The 18,932-nt window shown below is 43.2% G+C and overlaps 1 protein-coding gene across 1 annotated transcript; it reads left to right on the top strand.

The window, feature by feature from the left end:
• The first annotated feature begins 6,313 nt into the window (after positions 1 to 6,313).
• LOC147420995 (MADS-box protein GGM13-like) lies at positions 6,314 to 6,802 on the top strand. Its single transcript, XM_086504602.1, has one exon. It carries the CDS (start codon positions 6,314 to 6,316, stop codon positions 6,800 to 6,802), a length of 489 nt encoding a protein of 162 aa, XP_086360728.1.
• Positions 6,803 to 18,932: the final 12,130 nt, after the last annotated feature.

Here is an 18,932-nt window from a genome sequence, read left to right as displayed (position 1 = left end):
TCACATTTGAGAATCCCCCAGCTCAATAAAACCTCACGCCATCGACCCTCTCACGAAGGCTTATGCAAATCTCGTACAGTCAAGTCTCAGAAATGACTATCTTCTAGACCAAGTCTCGTAAATGGCTGGGACTTCCAAATAAAACCAAGTATGGCTCCACAAAGGCATACAATGCCAGTTTCCACAAGTAATGTACAATACCAACAGACAATGTGCTCAAATAGGCGCCAAATGATGCATACCCACGGCAACTGCAAGTGACTCCCACTTGCCAGTGTATCACTCTACTCTAGCTACCTGTACCTGTGTGAATTGCCTGTACATGTACCTGTCCATGTAACCTGTAACCTGTAGTCTGCAACCTGTAATCCCGAATCTGGAAGCTTGAAGCTCGAAGCAAAAGGTACTCGAAGAAGATCCTCCATGGGGGCGCCAAAAGAATGTGAGTGGGATGGAAACACACACAACGCCTCTATAATGACCTGGCACACACTCTTGGGATGATACACAGACACTATGGGGCACCACTCGGCTTACACAACCCACCTGGCCGAGACAGGAAACACGCCCATGGAGTGAGAGGAGAGAGACTACCCATTTACCCACTCCACAGAGAGAGAGAGAGACACACACACACACACCCAAAAAACTTATCTCAAAAGAGGAGAATTTTTGATGATTAGATACAATTGAGCTTGGGCCAACATCAATGGGGCAAATAGCTCACACAATATGGGTAAAATATGCCAGATACAATCACAAATTGGAGCAGAAGCTTCGCTCATAGGAGAAACTTACACAGCCAAAACAGCAAGAAAACAGTGAGGAATTTGGCAAAATGGACAGTGTCATCGTGTCCGGAACCGCCCAAAACCCCAGTCTACAATGTCAAAGTGCTCAAACCCGACCTTGGATGAGCAGTTTATGGCCAAAACAAGCTCCAAAAACAACAAAAACACAGTTGTTGTTGTTCCTCCTCTTCTCTCCATGTTTTTTATGGTCTTCTCTCTGGTTTTTCAGTTTCCACACTTAGCTTTATTACTTGGGAACCTTTGGCCTTTTAGTTGACCTCAAACGGACCCCGAACATGCCAAAAACTGGCCTCGTACTCCATAGTTGTCACCTTTCTGCATCATCCGCACACCTGGCTCTCAACTTTTTCCAATAATGCATCCCTCCACCATGTGAAGTGGCCCCTGAATATGGTCCTCATGATGACCTTTTTGCATAATTATCACAAGAAAACACCCATGTTGTATCCGTACTCATCCACATGCAAATATTGACCCCATTTCGACCTCCTGATGCCACTAGATGCCATCTGATACACCTGCTTACCTCATGTCTTCAGCCCGTGGATAGCTTCCTCGAGAATTTTTATGCGCTACCAACTCTTCATTATTATAGATAAAACACATTGGTACTGATGATAGTGAAAATCGATGCACTATGTACATATTGTCCTACATGTATACATGTGGGTCCCACATAACCACCTGGATCTGGAAAATGGGGAATCCTTTATTTGATGCACCATGCATGTGTATATACATATGCACAATCACTTCTTTCAAGAAACTCATGACAACAGAAAAATATCCTACGGACCATCAAAAAGTATTATGCTAAGTTAGCAAAAAGATACTATGGTCCTTTCCAAATCTTCAAGCCCATCAATGAGACGGCCTATCAACTCATGTTGCCCAACCATTGGCTCATACACAATGCCTTTCATGTAAGCCTACTTAAGTCCTTTAAAGGAGAGCCACCAAGTGAACCAGTTATTGAAGACCCTCCCAAAGTTGAAGACCAAGAAAAGGTGCTACAACCCGAAGCTATCCTTCGGCATGAAGACAAGGTACTACAACATGGTAAGATTATCCAGCGCTATCTTATTAAGTTCAAAAATTATCATTTTGAAGATGCTAGATGGATGCAAGGAATACAGCTTAAGGATAGTATAAACCTTGTCAATGCTTACAATGCTACCTTACAGTAAGCGAATGTACAAATTTCTTTTAAATGACCAATGTTTTTGTCTTATAAGACTAGTTTTTCTTTTTATTGTGCACAAATTTAAATAGTATGCCTGCTTAGGATCATGTTTCTGATGAAGACATCTCTCAAACACCAAGTAGAATTTATCACTCTACTTGGGCAAAATGAAATGGACTAAAGAGAAGACATGCTTGCAGCAGCTATGTCTCCCAAGCACCAAATGGATTAGTCATCCATCTTGGAAATATGTCGGTGGGTAAAAAGGGATCCTCTACCCGCTAAGTAAGATTGACTAACAACTAAGGCTTTCTCTCTTCTACCTCATAGTCGAGGACGACTATTATTTCAAGAGATATGTAATGTCATAAAATCTAAACCCAAATGATTTTCTCATATCAAACTGATCACTTAATGTGGGAAAATAAATGAGAACAAGGGTTAAGATATACACATGTGCTTATAGATCTATTTCAAGACGGGGCTAATTGTAAAGGGGCCCAAATGAGAGATGGTCTATCAAAGAGCAAGTATAACCAATGGAGCATAAGAACTTAGGGTTAGCTTCATTGAAGACCTCCAGTTATTGTAAAAGTCCTTTGACCTTAGGTAAGCTAGGGCTGAGCTTGAGGTGGGAACCCGACGCAAGCTTGGGCCGGCCCAAACTTGAGGTGCTTGAACATTGAGGTGCTTGAGGATTGAGATGCTTGAGGCGCTTTTCATGCTTGAAATGCTAGGACTGTACTTGAGGTGAGAACCCAGTCCAAGATTGAAGTGCTTAAGGGCCAAGCTTGTGGTGGGTGGGAATCAAGGCCAAGGTTGATTGGATTGAGGTGTGCAAAAGTCAAATCTAATCCCTACAAGGAGGGGGCGAGCCCTACATGAGGGGGTATGAGAGAGAACACACACACACACACTCACGCAAGGTATGCCTAGTACAAAGAAATCAAAGGGGACACTTGTCAAGTTCCTCCTCATGTTGCCCTCGGTGTTCCTGAAGCCTATTGAATGTCCACCAAGGGGTCCAATGATAATTTAGGAGAAAAATTAATTGTCTTTGTATTTATCAAGTCGTCTCTCTCAAAGGGGAAAGGAGGACACTTGTCCCAAGGCTACTACCCTTGTTGCTTGTAATGCCTCCTACTTGTGATTGGTTAGGCCATGAGGGGTCCAATGAGCTTAAAGCATGAGCTACAAGGGGGGGTCGACCAAAGCAAGCTAGGGGGTTGCTTAGAGGGTATACTATCCCACACACATTCACACACACTCTCATTATGCATTGTGCAAAGTGCAAGAGCTCCCTCTCCTTCTCCAAGCAAGTAGAGGTTGAGAGCCTACACCAACACTCTTGGCTATGGAGTGCAAATCCAACCAAGAGCCATGCTTCAATGCTTAAGCTTGCCATCTTCTCCATCTTCATTACTATGCTATTATGTATCCTAGCAAGAAGAGTTATGATGAGTGAGGAACTAATTATTTCTCCTATGAAATGTTTCTTCTTCCTCTTCCCTACCCTCATTCCCTGCTAGCTCTCTCCACCTTCAAAGGTGTTTGAGGTCTTGGGACTGAGGCTTGGGATAGTTAAAGATTTCTTCAAATTGTATGTTATGCTTGTGATGCACTAAGCTTTCCATCTTCATTGCATCACCTAGGTCACAAGGAACACAAAGATTGTATTGTAACAAGTCTCTCTTAATGGGAGAAATCATAACACAAATGCCTATTAGACAGGGGGACCGGCTCCACATAAATCTGGTCCTCAATTGTTGTCATGTTCTCTAAATTCTCTCTCTTGCAAAAGTATCCTTCATGCCAAGTTAACTAATTGGTATGATTATGATGCTATCTTCGATTATGTTCACCTGCTATGCTCACAAAGTTATTTCTCAAAAGTACTCTCATTAATTTTCTCTACTCTCAAGCTAAATAGGCCAATTTAATTACATGAACAATCCCCAACAATGGCGCCAATGTCAGCAAATATGACATGACGAACAATGCAGCACAACTAAATCCTAAATTAACATAATATGTCAGATCTCGAGAAGGTGGTGACTGATCGAGTGCGGCTTTGGAGTCTATGATAGCCATCTAAGATTACATGTAAGTGCATTGGATGGTTCTCAATACAAATAGATCAAAAATCATGGGTAAAATCCAAGATCTTGACAACCTTATCTACTTGCTAAATGTGATATTAATCTTGACCAAACGACCAAACGAACTCAAAATGTAACCAAACTCAAGGTGAACAATGAGAAGACCATGCAAGCCAATTAGACCAATTAGACCATTCCTCTATTCACCCAAGACTGACACACATCACAATTTTGAGCATGCAATTTTGAGATTTTAATGCTCAACATATCCAATCGCACCTGCTCGAACTCGTGATTCCAAATATGGAAAGGGTATTCAATTTTGACCACTACAATTCAAGAAGTGGAGCATACTGGGTCCAACACCATTTCATTCATTAATTAGCGTAGCAGATTCCTTTGCCAACAACTACAAAAGCAAAAGTCTCCTCATCACGCCCGATCCCACGCAGCGTCTACGCCCTTACTCCTCCATGCGTTCTCGGCTCCATCTCCGTCGCTGTCCTAGTGTGCATCCCATGCACACAAACGAGAGATCCTGTGAATGTCGCAGCCTGCCGTGCCATAGCAAAGAGCGAGAGACAGCGGATGCGTGCCCCACCCTGGGCCTGCTCTGCAAGAGAGAGAGAGAGAGAGAGAGAGAGAGAGAGAGACGCTGAAAGGCCCGTCTCACTCCCGTGGGGCTGCACACACACACTCACACACAACTGCTATGCCCCACCCTGGGTCTACGTCCTCGAAACGAACGAAGAGACTGCCACCGCTCCTGCAATCGGACGCCCTCGTCTTGCTCAGTTCGATCCCTCTCAACATCACAAAATATCTTTCTCTCTCTCTCTCTTCCCTCTCTCTCCCCTTCTCCCACGTGCCAATCCTCTCATTTTCAAGATGACATGACAGCATCTTTCAAGATTCGCACAAATGTCCTGCTTGCAAAATCGTGCCAACATACTGGCTCACAAATGAGAGAAAAAGAGTTGGTTACTCGAGTAATCGTGACATAAAGTGGCGAGAGCTCCTTGCTCTGGCAGTGTACCCTGCGGCTCCGGCGACACAGTGGTTCAGCGAAAGTATGCAAGGTTCAGTGTTAATTTTTTGCAGCAAAAGGTTTCAAGCCGCCGAGACTGTTCAAATTCCTGCCCTGCAAACAGGTTCTGAGCTGCGTGCCCTGCGAACGAAAGTTTGAGTCACTGTGCTCTGCAAGCGAGGTTGGTTTCGAGCCGCCTGTTCCCTGCCTAAGCAGGCTTCATCTTTAAAGTTATAGAGCCACAACGACAGAGAGCGACGAGCAGGTTTAGAGAGAGAGAGAGAGAGAGATAGATAGAGAGAGAGAGAGAGAGAGAGAGAGGAGAGCCTCAGACTCTATATAATCGGCCGTTATTTGGAGCACTGTCATGCGTTGCACAAGGATAGAAATTTTTGGAGATGGGTCAGCTTATATAAGCGGTTAGCTGAAGAGCGCCTGCTCGGTGAAGGTGAAGGAGGACATGAGCATCGTACTCCTTAGGGGAGGGTCAGCCTCGTTTATAAGTGACACGGGGTCACGTTCATGGGATCTACGGCAGGGGCGCGTGATCGGCGTCGCGTGGATTTTAGACCGTCGGATATCCGCAGCAGGGGGGGCAGACTTTATGTACGCGCGGACTCGCAACATGGGCACGGATGCGTGTTAGGCGAGTTGGATAGAGCTGAGGAGTGTGGTGGGGGAGGTCCGGGGTTCAAGGCGCGACGACCTGCTGGGAACCCTAATTTTTTGACCTCCTGGAGCTTAAATCGACGGTGGATCTCTCCAGCACCGTCAATCCCTCGAGTTGGCCCCGTGTCCTTTATGGACGAGGGAGGGTCAGGGGAAGGGAGATGGCTCAAAGGGCTGATGTGAGCTGCCCATGAGTAGGCGAGCGTCGGAGTAGCCCAGCATGACGTCGAAACTCGCTCATGAGACGTCGAAGCTTGGCCATGAATGACGCGGGCCTTGATAACGACATAAAGCTACTGCTGCAGCATCCGGACGCACTAGAGCTGGTGGACAATTAGTTGTAGGGGCTCTTTCCCCGACATGCTCATGGGTTGCTCCTTCTAGCCTTATAAGCACTAGACTCAGCATCCTTGCAGATGATAATTTAAGGCACATGATCAGAGAGAGAGAGAGAGAGAGAGAAGCTTGAGGGACATGGCTTAGTGCTGGTCCTGACTAATGGGTGCATCATTGGAGGTACCCAATGGCGAGGCGGAAGATCAATATCAACCGGATCAAGAATGCAACGACGCGGCAGGTGACGTTCTCAAAGCAGAGGGGCCGCCTGCTGAAGAAAGCACACGATCTGTTGGTGCGGTGCGATGCAGAGGTGGGCGTCATCATCTTTTCCAGCAAGGGAAAGCTCTTCAAGTTTGGGAACCCCAGCATGCAAAACGTCATGGAGCGCTGCATGAGGAGTTGTGGCCACTCCGAATCTCATGAAAACAACAATGCCGGCTGCTCTATCCACGGTGATGGCTATGTGGACAGGGTAACCCAATTCACAGAGAAGCTCAAAAGCTTTGACAATCTGGAACGGCTGTCATCACGGCTATCAAAAGCTTTGACAATCTGGAACTCAGATACATTAAGAGCTCAGAGCAATCAGACAAGTGAAGGCCTGCCTGTGGCCAAGCGCTCAAGAATAAGTGAAGACCTAGATAAGGTGAGACGAGGTACGCAGAAGGAATAGGCTATGGGGCATGGTCTCGAGGGCATGATTCTGCAACCTCAGGAGGAGCTAGAGTTTTTCTTGCGCATGAGATGAAGACCCAATCTGCCAGTTGCTTGCCAACAACCATTAGAAAATTTCGGAGGTCATTTGGAGGGCCTTCTAAGAAAATGTATTTTTTGCACTCTCTCTCTAGAAAAAATGGCAAATAAAAGAGCTGGGTCTTTCATAGTAAAACTTCAAAAAGTGTACTTTAAGTAGATTCCTTACTCCTCTGAACATTCGTTCGTAGTGATTGAGGGATAATCCTCTTTTCAGTTGCATTGAATGAACAACGTCAATACGGAGGGAATGAGGCTAACATGGAGGGACGAATCCGCAGCCGCTATTCACTTTCCATTAAACCTGCACATTTGGCTAATGGCGCACTCCTCAAATGGCACAAATGCTACCCAGAAACGAGCCAAATATCACCTTCACATTGATTTGGACAATGAGTACCAACCATTGATTAAGCGCAGTAAAACAAACACACACATACCTCCCACCTCCATAGACACGCTCAGAGTTCAAGGAGCTAAACACATAGATATTTGGACGAGAGGCTCTCTCTACCCTAAGAATCCAATAACTAATGCATCTCCACCGTTTGTCAATCCTACAAGCTTATTGACCTTTGCTGGTGATGGAGAAAACGGCCTTCTGGGTTATTGTAAATCACTTACAAGAGAAGCTGAAACTTACAAGAGCATTCTCCAAGCTCAACAATGTGAGATTGTTCGCCTTTCACATTTACATTCTATAGATCAGGTTACCATTTTGCAACATAAAACAGAGGTACAAGAACTGAAAGGAAAGGTGCGAAGTTGTCAAATGAAGGACACCATCTTGGGTGGTCGTATCCGAAAGAAGAAATTGCGCAATCTTGAAATATTGCAGGTTGCATCAGGAGGTCTCAAGAAAAGAATCCGAGCATTAAGGTGATGCTTCTTGGTTGGCTACATTGTCTTAGGTAAGTAATCTCTTTGTTTTTTCTTGTTATGCATTGTTTTCATGTGCCTAAATAGTGTTAGTGAAGCAAATTTTCTGTTATTTACTTATTCATTGTCTTCATGTAGAGATTCAATCTATCCTGACAAGGAAAACATTGACCCCAAAGCCAATATAGGAAAGAGATTGAAGCCACTTATAAGTAGAAGCCTGGCAGCAGATATAGTACATGACAAGAAGTTTAAGGTTCTACAAAGAAATGTAGTGGACCGCTTTATTTCAGAGAACTCAGTGCCTGCAAAAGAGATACAAGGCACACTTGATTCACTTGGTGTAAGCAAAAGAGGATATTCGGCTATCCAAAAGTCTGTCTCATCCATCTTTGTTAGGAAGGGTATAAAATCCAAACTTCTACCATCAGCCTCAAGTGTTTGGAAAGAGAGGCTTCAGCTTAACGAGGCACAGGGAGACTATCTTGGACAGCCCTTTCATATTAAAGAAACTTACAGTGGCCATGGAGCGAACATGGCATATGATGAGTTCAACAATATTTTTATGGACCTGCGGATACTACAGAAGAGAATGGTGGAGTTTTACAACATCACATTTGAAGAGTCACGTGGACTATTACATTTTGTGTTAAAACTGGATGAGTGTGAGCTTGTTAAAGAGAAAAAGCTAGAGCGTGTTACTATTACTTTAATGAATAGAGCCCTCTCAAAGTGTCCCAGTGATGATCTTTTATATTTTAGTGTTCAATCAGAATCTAACATATGGTGGCTTGGTGCGTTTGAGGTAAGCGATATTCTCAAGTAAGCTCAAATGTTTAGATCTACTTAAGTCTCATTTATTTTGTGTTGCAGGTAAAGAAAGAAGATCATGAGATTCTATATTGGGTGTTCCATCGAACTAATATTCCGGAGCTGATTGATCGACAGACTAACCAGGGAGAGGTACTACATCTAGATGGAAGGGGAGACTTTCAAGTTCAGTGGCATCTTGCAGGTGACCTTAAAACATTAAAGTGCATGTATAATTGTGGAATGGGTGCAATGGCAAAGTCACCGTGTTTGTTCTGCATGGAGCCTGCAAATGTCATGGACCCAAAGTGGTGGAGAAAAGCTCCAACACGTCACATTGAGGATCCTGCTTTTCGACTAGTTTTGAAAATACCACTTGTGAATGTCCACATTTGTACAATGCATGCCCTTTGTAGAATTGTAGAGAAATTGGTCTACTTATACATCGGGTTTGCTTGGAAGATTAAGAACTCCGCAGAACGACAAGTAGCCCTGTAGTGCTTAGAAATGGTACTGTCGGATATGGGGCTTCATGGTGGCAATGTGAAAATCCAGCGGGATGAAAAGAGATCAACTGCTGAGAAGGATGTCCCATGCAAACCATCCATCGGTGGGGTGAAGGCACGGAGGTTTTTATCTAAGCCCCAAGGTACAAGAGATCCAAAGCTAACAAAACATGGAAAAATATATAACACATCTTATGTTAGCAAGGTAGAGTATTAGAGCTGGAAAAAGCTACATATTGAAGTCAAAGACCACGAACCAACTACTCGTAACGCGAAGGCTGAGGTTTGGCGATCAATAGACATCCTATTTTTGATGTGCGACAAAGATGACTGGTCACAAGGTGATATGAACAAGTTCAAGGAAAATCTCAACCTTCTGAAAAAATCATTCAAGACAGCATGGACAGACACCCAGATTACTCACTACATGGTATTATAATGTATTCTTTCTCTCTTATGTGCAAATATGTGACTGTAAAACATTCTAACTAATCTGTTTCATATCCAGCACATCATCTTCAATCATTTGCCATATTTTATACAGAAGTATGAGAACCCGGCAATATGGAATACCCAAGGGATGGAAAAGTCTCATTACATGGCGAGAAATGCTTATTTCAGGCACACACGACATGGTGGCTCTCGAATCAAGGCTAACAGTTTGAGAGAACTATTTGAATGGTTCTATCGTAGAATCATTCATCGAATGCAGGCAAAAGAAGTCTTGGCAAATTCAGCAACAGCACAAGCCATCAGACATTTACAACAACAAAAAGCTAAAAGATCAATGGCATACAACAACTCCGGAGCTCGTGAAAGTCAACGAAGGTGGAGAGAGACAATGGTGTATGTGAATCACAAGTGGAGAAAGATACTCTGAGTGGATGACATTGTACAAAATTTATGTAATACATGATCTTATACAATTGGTACTTGAAGTGTATCAAGATTTTGCAGGTTCAATTTTGTTTTTTGGCACGTCACCCTTGTAACGAATCATGAGATGTTTGCCATACTCTAAAAGTTCATCTGGGTTTTGTCTACCAAGAGCTAGTGCCATTACTGTGTAGGTGTAGTAATACGTTGCCCGACCACCTGTATAGCCTGGGCAGTAACCAAAACAATCTCTAGCAAACACTTTGTCCACAAGAATGACTTTATCTGCACTTTTGGGCAGCACCGGTCCACCCAAGAAGCGTGATAGTGTCTTGAATGTGTAAGTTGCTATTGAACCCTCTTGTGACATGGAATTGTGAAAAACTACTATCGGCGACTCGCAAAGCTTTGAAAGGTACTGTGCTAGGGCCGCATCCCTTCCTCGATACTCTCTTGTCCGGCGCCGAAGGAAGTCATCCTTGTCAGCAATCCAAGACTGCACATACAATGTCAGAAATGACACAAACAGAGAGAGAGAGAGAGAGAGAGAGAGAGAGAGAGAGAGAGAGAGAGAGAGAGAGAGAGAGAGAGAGAGAGAGAGAGAGAGAGAGTTACCATGAAGCTCTCATCCTGCAGAAAGAGGTTTTCTTGCCACATGTCTACAGATGTAGTTGACCCCTGACCTGAATGGTTAAACCAATCCTCCACTTCTTTGTTACTTTTCGATGGTCTTAGGCTTTGTCTTATTGCTTGGAAGGTGGCTTCATCAGGTAGTGTCTCCTTGTATTTTTCAGCTTTCTCAAAGCATCTTCGAAGGCATTCCATTGGATTGCTGGATGTTTCCATTGCCTCATCATCACTACTATCCTCTGAAACAAATCCACTCCTCTCCTCTTGGACTCTGGAAATAATAGCTAGGGAGAAATCCTCCCTTAAATAAAACACACTTTGCACATCATGTAAGAAGATATAGGTCCTGTCCCCAATCCTGAAGTCAGGCACAGCAGGCAACATCATCTGAGCATGCTTCTCAGTGAAGTTACTGACATCCAATGGAAGTTTGATTTCTGTGGTTTTCACAGAGAGCATCTTACTTCTTTGTACTTCAATTGCCTCAACCTCAAGGTCGACTGTGTCTTCAACCTCCTCGACTTCTTGCATATGAGTTGTCTCCTCGCATTCCTCATCTGGTGCTGCATCCTGCTCCTCTAACACCTCATCAGGATTCTGCATGAGGAATCCAAACAGGCTGTTGAGGTAAATCATAAAGCCAAAGGCTTCCTGAATGAGTTTGCATTCTTTTTGGTGCAAAGGGCAGACTGAATGTCGGCAAGAGGGTGGTAATTCCCTATACTTCTTCACTCCCTGTCCCTTTCCACCACAGTCATTTAAATGCACAAGAGTCATAGTAGGCAGAACAACCCTTCCTACCTGCACCATCACTTCAAACTTATCTCTGTAGGACTGCAAGAAATTACTGTGCTGAGCTAACAGGTCTTCAATGTCAAACTTTGGATTAAACATAGAATGAACTAGATCATACTTATCCCCAGCACCACAAGATGCTGCAAAATCAAACAGCCTCTCATCAGTTGCAGCTGGGTCTTCCAGAGAAGACACATCCTCCTTCTCTTTACATTTAGTACTTTCTAGCACATCTGCATCATCTGAGAAGTCTATATTTCTCTTTCTTGTATTTTTCTTCAGAAGTACTTTACAGGGCACCACACCCTTGTAGGGTGAGGGATCCTCTTGCCCTGGTGACCTCTCTGATTGATCTTCACCAATCGACTTTTCCTCAGATATGTCCTGACAAAAGTCAACAGTTCTTTTGGCAGATACATTAAGCAACTGAGCCTGCAAGGGTTGAAATCCTGGCACAAGCTCTGGATCTGGTTTCAGCCTCTTCTGCCTACTGGACCTTAATCCTATTCATCAAGAAACATAACAAGTCAAAACCACGAGGAAACATGACAACTCTGCCAAACCAAACCATCATGATCTCTCTCTCTCTCTCCTGATAGATATAAATAAATAAATAAATAAATAAATAAATAAATATATATATATATATATATATAGATATATATATATATATATCTGTCTCTCACCAAAGCACAAACAGAAACACACCTAGTCTCTCTCTCTCTCTATCTCTCTCCAAAGAACACTAAAACATACACAAAGCCTCTCTCTCTCTCTCTCTCTCTCTCTCTCTCTCTCCAAAGAACACTAAAAAATGCATACAGCCACTCTCTCTCTCTCTCTCGCTCTCTCTCTCTCTCTCTCTCTCTCTCTCTCTCTCTCTCTCTCTCTCTCTCTCTCTCTCTCTCTTTTTGGATTTGTCTATTGGACTAAAGGCGCGCGAGGAAGGAAAAGTGCCTTTTGCAAACCTCTCCGCGCGCCTTAAGTACAACTCAGAGAGCAATAACAATACTAACGGCGCGCGGAGAGAGTTGCAAAAGGCCATTTTCCTTCCTCGCGCGCCTTTAGTCCAATAGACAAATGCAAAGAGAGAGAGAGAGAGAGAGAGAGAGAGAGAGAGAGAGAGAGAGAGCGAGAGAGAGAGAGGCTGTGTCTGTGTCTCTGTCTATGGAACTAAGGGTATTGAGGTGTGTGTGTGTTGAAAAACACACACACACACACACAATTTGTACCAACTGCTGGAAATACAGAGAGAAAGAGTGAGAGATCACCTTTTTTTGGTGGGGTTTGCAGGAACTCAAAGGGAGGTGTCTCCTCCATTGCTTTTCTCTGTGTCAAGCTGACTCTGCCTTTCTCCCTCCCTCTCTCTCTCTCTCTCTCTCTCTCTCTCTCTCTCTCTCTCTCTCTCTCTCTCTCTCTCTGAGAGTAAGGACTCCCTCTTTCTATCTCTCTCTCAATCTGTGTCTCTCCCTCTCTCTATCTCTGTGACAATCCGATCACTCTTTCTCTCTCTCTGTCTCTCTGAGACTCTCTCTCTCTCTCTCTGTGACAATCTGATCACTCTTTCTCTCTCTCTGTCTCTCTAAGACTCTCTCTCTCTCTCTCTCTCTCTCTCTCTCTCTCTCTCTCTCTCTTTCTCTGGCTCTCTCCCTCTCTCTCTCTCTCTATTGTTCTCTCTGTTTCTCTCTCTCAAAATCACACTTATAACGGATACACACGGCGGTGCCCCACGTGTCACTATAAATTATAATATATTTGCATGCTGTCGCACGTGTGGTCATTATTGAGACCGTATACTTTTTGTACGCCATATAAAGCGGTCAAGAGAGAGAAAAAACACACCTCGTGAAAGAGAGTGAGTGAGTGAGAGAGTGAGAGAGAGAGTGTGCAAGAGCATCGCCTGCGTCTCCGACAGCAAGGCCACGCAGCGACATAACGAAGGTCTGCTTCTCCCTCTGCCTTTGCCTTAATCTCTCTATCTCTGTTTCTGTCACCCACACACAAACACACAGACACACACATACACACCCACACACTCACAAACACAGACACACTCACAAACACACACACACACACACACACACACACATCTTAAAAATACACACACACACACACACACACACACACACATTCTCTCTCTCTTTCTCTCTATACCAAAGGCGCGCGTAGAGAGCCATACCCGTAGTGCATGTCTCTATGCGCGCCGTTAGTAATGTCCATTGACTAGAGAGAGAGAGAGAGAGAGAGAGAGAGAGAGAGAGAGAGAGTATGGGTGTGTTATTTTACCCTATACTAACGGCGCGCGGACGTGCTTGTTGAGGTTTAAAAGTGGTCCGTGCGCGCCTTTAGTAATGTGGATTCTCTCTTTCTCTCTCTCTCTCTCTCTCTAGTTATATATGCTAAGCTATAGAAAGGAGAGAGAGAGAGAGAGAGAGAGAGAGAGAGAGATTCATAGAAAGAGAGAAGGGGATTGAGACTCTTCTTTTGGTGTACAGTAAGATGGCTAGAACAAAAGCCACTGCAAGGAAGGCAGGCAAGGGTCCAGGATTAGCATCGAAAGCAAGTGGTAGATCTGCAACCCCAAAGAAAAGACTTGGAAAACCAAATAAAATTCTGAAAGGGCCAAGGATGAAGAAGCTGCAAACCTGCATGGGACTTTTCAGAGAAATCAGAAAGGCACAGAAATGTGTAGATTTATGCATACCAAAGCTGTCCTTCCAGAGGATGGTGAGGTCCATATGTGATGAAGCTACCTGGGGCACCAAAAGGTGGAAGGTGGTGGCATTAATGGCTCTACAGGAAGCAACAGAGGACTTCCTACTGGAGTACTTCAGTGACATGACCATTGTTGCAGCCCATGCCCACAGGGTTACTATAATGGACAAAGATAGTGAGACATTGAAAAGAATAAGGTGGAGGTATGACAAACTGCTGGTCCCCAATGTCTGCAAGGATAAGAAAATGAGGGAAATTTTGTTATACCCCCCGGAGCTAGTGCCACAGCTCACAGTTGTAGATGTCACACATGATGTGAATACAAGGGCAAGGGCAGAGACTATTGCTCGCCAAACAGAGGAAATGAGGGAAGCAGAGCTTAAGGAGAAAGCAAAAGTAGCAGTGGAGTCCCAGAAACAAACAGAGTGCAATGTGACCCTGTCTATAGAGGCAATGAATCAAGAAACTCTACTTTCAATGAAGAATGGTTTGCTTGCAGAGATACCATTTGTAGATGGAACCAGAAAGCTAGCTCTGGAAAAGGTGGACATTGATTTATTGCAGAATCCAGATGCTGAGATTTCAGACACAATTATCTATGCTTGTCTTAAGTAAGTGTTACTATCTTGCTAGCTTTGAAAACTCAGATAATAGGTTTGCTAACTCAGGTAGAGTCTCTGCAGCCTGATCAAAAGTCAACTCCCATTGCACACTCACACAGAGGTGTTTCTCCTTGATCCACAAATGTCTGTAATTATTAGACAAAAGAACAGTCCATCTGGGACCTTTGAGAGCTGGTTTCTCCACTGTGCTATGCTGGAAGTTACTGTGATCATCTTCCCATATGAGAACAACCATCACTGGAGTCTCATATGCCTTGATGTTGACCAACCAGCAGTGTGGGTGTTCAATTCAATAAAAGGAACCCACCCTGAAATTAGGCTGTAAGTGTTTTGTATCAGAAAGTGTTTATTATAGATATCCATGTAAATTTGAAGCCTCATGCTAACATCTTGACATTGCTTTGTGCAGTTGTATAAAGAGGTTGTTGCTTGCCTATGGCAAGCTATGTGGAAGGTATGAACTATACAAGGCCCCAATCAAAGAAGTACCTGTCCCAAATCAAACCGATGGGAATTCTTGCGGCTGGAGATGTCTTCTCCATGCAGAATATGTCCTGCAAAGCTACTTTGCATTAAAACCTTTCATGACTAAGGTACCCATTTGGCAATGCATGCAGTTAGTTTTGGTTTAGTCTATAAAAGAATTCTCACCATGTGGTCTTTCAATTTTGCAGAGTGCTTTAAAAAACTACACATATGATTATTTGCAAAGATACCGGGTAAGTTTAATACAACACCTGCTTACTATGTCTAGCCCTAGAGAGCTTGAAGATAGCGGCTTGGATGAGCGGACTATTGATCTTACAAAACATGACGTGCCACCACGACAAACCCCTACATCCGATACAGTGGAATCGCATCGGGCCGAGGGTGTCATATCAGCAGAAGATCAAATAGCCGAGGATGAGGAAAGGACAAATGAGCATATGGAAGCTGCTAAGGTTCAACCGGAGGAGATAATGAAAGAGCCAAGTCAGCCAGTGGAAGAGCCAAAAGAGCCTATGGCTGAAACCCAAGATGAGGAAAGCAGGCCTATAGATGAGCAAAAGGATATGGATGAGGAAAGAAGGCCTAGGGATGAGCAAAATGATATGGATCAGGCAAGGGTGTATGAGGCAAGCCGATCAACCTTGAATCAGGCAGAAAGGGCCATGGGGGAGACCCCTGATGAAGATTTGAATGATGACTATGAAGATAAAGCGGAGGAGAGCAACAACGACATGAACACTACAGAGACCCAGTATGGACCCTTGCTACCTGTAGATACGGTTGTTCCGGTAATGTCTATTCAAGTATGGCAAAATATGTTCAGCTTCTAACTACTTATATGTACTTGTCAACTTTTACAGAGGTTGATTATCTTGGACGTCAATGGATTGCTGCTGATGCGGGTGCCTCTCGGTGACAGAGGACCCTTTGAGGATTTGCAAACGTTTCGGATGGGAACTTGTCGAGTCGTGGTTCGTCCAGGAACCAAGGAATTTATTGAGTTTCTTCTTCCGCGCTTCAGAGTTGGCATATGGTCTTCAATGCAAAGGCAAAACTTATCGCCACTAGCTGCAATAGTTTGCAGTGTATGCCAAGCTCACACGTCAGATTTTGCCTTTTTGTATGATCAAAGAAAATGCGTTACCGTTGAGGGCCACTACCACCCTAAAAAACCAGGATTACCTCTTTTGTACAAACCGTTTAGCCAAATCGGTGTACCCTTTGATGCAACTAATACACTACTAATTGATGATACTCCTGAAAAGGGAGAACTAAATCCGCCGCGAACAACTATTGATAGCCGTTTTTCGGCTCTCCATAATTGCTATACTAAGTTACTCCACCCTACCAAAATCACCCAAACACTATGGCTATCCCTACCATTTCACTGCAAATAGGCGTGTGTGAGTTAGGGGGCTTTTCCTATATTTTCTTAAAAAACCCTCAGCTAGCTAGTCACTGGGCTAGGTGAGCCAAAAAAAATAAAAAAAATAAAAAATAAAAGTATATTATGGCCTCTTTGTGTGTAAATATTTCATTGTATATATGGCCTAAATATAGGGATTTTTTATAATTATTTTGGTATTTTATTTAAATATTTCTACTTAGGTGTGTGTTTTATTAAATCTATGTACACCTTCTTTCATCCTCTTACACCATAATTATATTTTTTGCCAATATGTACATACTCTAACCTCATATTTTTCCTTTATACAAATCACTCCCACATTTTCACCCTCACCCTCGTGAAAACAAAAAATTGATTTCTACTCATTGGTTACTTTTATTATATTATTTACTTGCATACCTTTTCCTCTTTCACCCAAAATAATTCAAGGAGGGATCATATCATATGATTCCAATATCTTTCCATATCCATAACTCCTCCATATTTTTATTATTATTTTTACTCATTATTCTAACACCATGTGCTCATTGAGCTAAAGTCCATGAATAGTCCATACACTAGTCCCACCATGTATATATTTCTTTATTCACCAATAATCCTCCTCCATGCATGTGTCAAGGGCAACTTGGATGCTTTGTATTATGATATGACAAAGGAGGGGCTCACTCTTGGATGCATTGTACAAATTCAACAAAGGAGGGGTCCACTAAAAGACTTTTGCAAGCATAAAAACAGGCTTTTTGGTGAGAATTTTGGCACCTATCTCCACTCCGAATTTGGAGCAGTGGTCAAAAGAGAAAATGTAGCCCACGCTTTGAATAATCACCTCAAATTTTTTCATGATTTTTGGAGCTACCAACGGTGAGCTATGATTTTTTGAGTGGACCCCAGTCTGCCCACTTTTTTCACAAGTAGCCCATAGTCTTCTCTCACCTCTTTCCACACTTCCACACACACACACACACATTTCTCTCAATCCCTCACTCAAACCTGCACCTTCAATGGTTTCTCTCACCTTCTTCACCATTAACCTCCCCACTTACTCCCATAGCTCTCATATGAGCTCTCCATGTACATACACCATCTCTATGCCTCTCTCTATTACTTCCAAAGTACAATTCCATCTTACCCCTTATATATATACATAAATTCAGCATGTGTACCATGATTAACCTCTGCAAATCAAGAGATATCATCAACGGAATTACCATTTTCATCGCGATAATCAACCTTGGCGGCGGTGGCGTAAAGAAGGGAAGACGAAGAAGAAGGTCGATAGTCATTTTGAGAACCTACACAAGTAAGTCCAAAACTTCTTCAAGCTTCACCATCACAAGGATTTTCTCACTTCATTCAACCATCTTACTTCAACCATCCACCTCATTCTACCCATTGTAAATGTAACATTAACTTTCTAGTGATTACTAACACTAACCACTAACATACTAACACAAAATAGCCATTGACCTAACCATAAAAGACACCTCACCTCAAGACATGTGTATAGTAACACACACTCTCTCTCTCTCTTTCTCTCTCCTTACTGACTTTCACCTTATTTACCATCAATAATGCTCTCTTTTGAGCCCACACCCATGACTCAAGCAGACAAAGAAGGCCCGCAATGTTTTGATATTCAAAAAATTCATAATCCTGATTTGTTAGCTTGTAAATTAGGATTTCCAATAATCTTTATGAGGGGTCTCCAACCTATAAATAGGCCCCTCTCCTTCTTGTAAAACAACCTCCAACATCTCACATAACACCCCAACACTCTATGCGTGAGGAGAGACTTAGGTGTAGCAACCACTTGTGAGCTTCACTCTTGGAGTGAGAGAAGCCTTCAAGCTACACATTGCAAGTGAGAGAGCACGAGTTCCTCAAATCTCAAAACCACTATTGTATATGCTCCTTCATCATCAATAAATTGAGGTTTGGTGCATCAAAGGCGTGATTCGACGTTCAAATCTTCGTCCTTCCATTTGTGCAATACGGTTTGGTGAATTCAAGGTGACTTGTGTATTTTGAATTTCTATCGGTTGATCTTGATTTTAGAAAGTGTTTTAGTGTGTTTTTCATTGCCAATTTTGTGTCCATTGTAAGAGGGTATTGTGGTGAGAGGTCTCCCACACCCTAAGACAGTGTGTGTGTGTGTTTTGGCAATGTTTTAGCAATCACTAAGCATTGAGTGAGTTTTGTACAAGTTCTACGATAGCATCATAGCGAACCATCTCCATTTGCAAGTCACAAATAAGGTATTACGCAAGATCCTTTCCTCTCTCTCTTCCCTTTTCTCTAGCTCTCTCTGGTCCATTTCGT

The sequence above is a fragment of the Adiantum capillus-veneris genome, chromosome 28 (assembly GCF_014529385.1).
Source record: "Adiantum capillus-veneris isolate H3 chromosome 28, ASM1452938v2, whole genome shotgun sequence".
Classification (NCBI taxonomy): Eukaryota; Viridiplantae; Streptophyta; class Polypodiopsida; order Polypodiales; family Pteridaceae; genus Adiantum; species Adiantum capillus-veneris.
The sequence above is the reverse complement of the archived record's forward strand: the minus strand, read 5'-3'. Positions and strand labels throughout refer to the sequence as shown.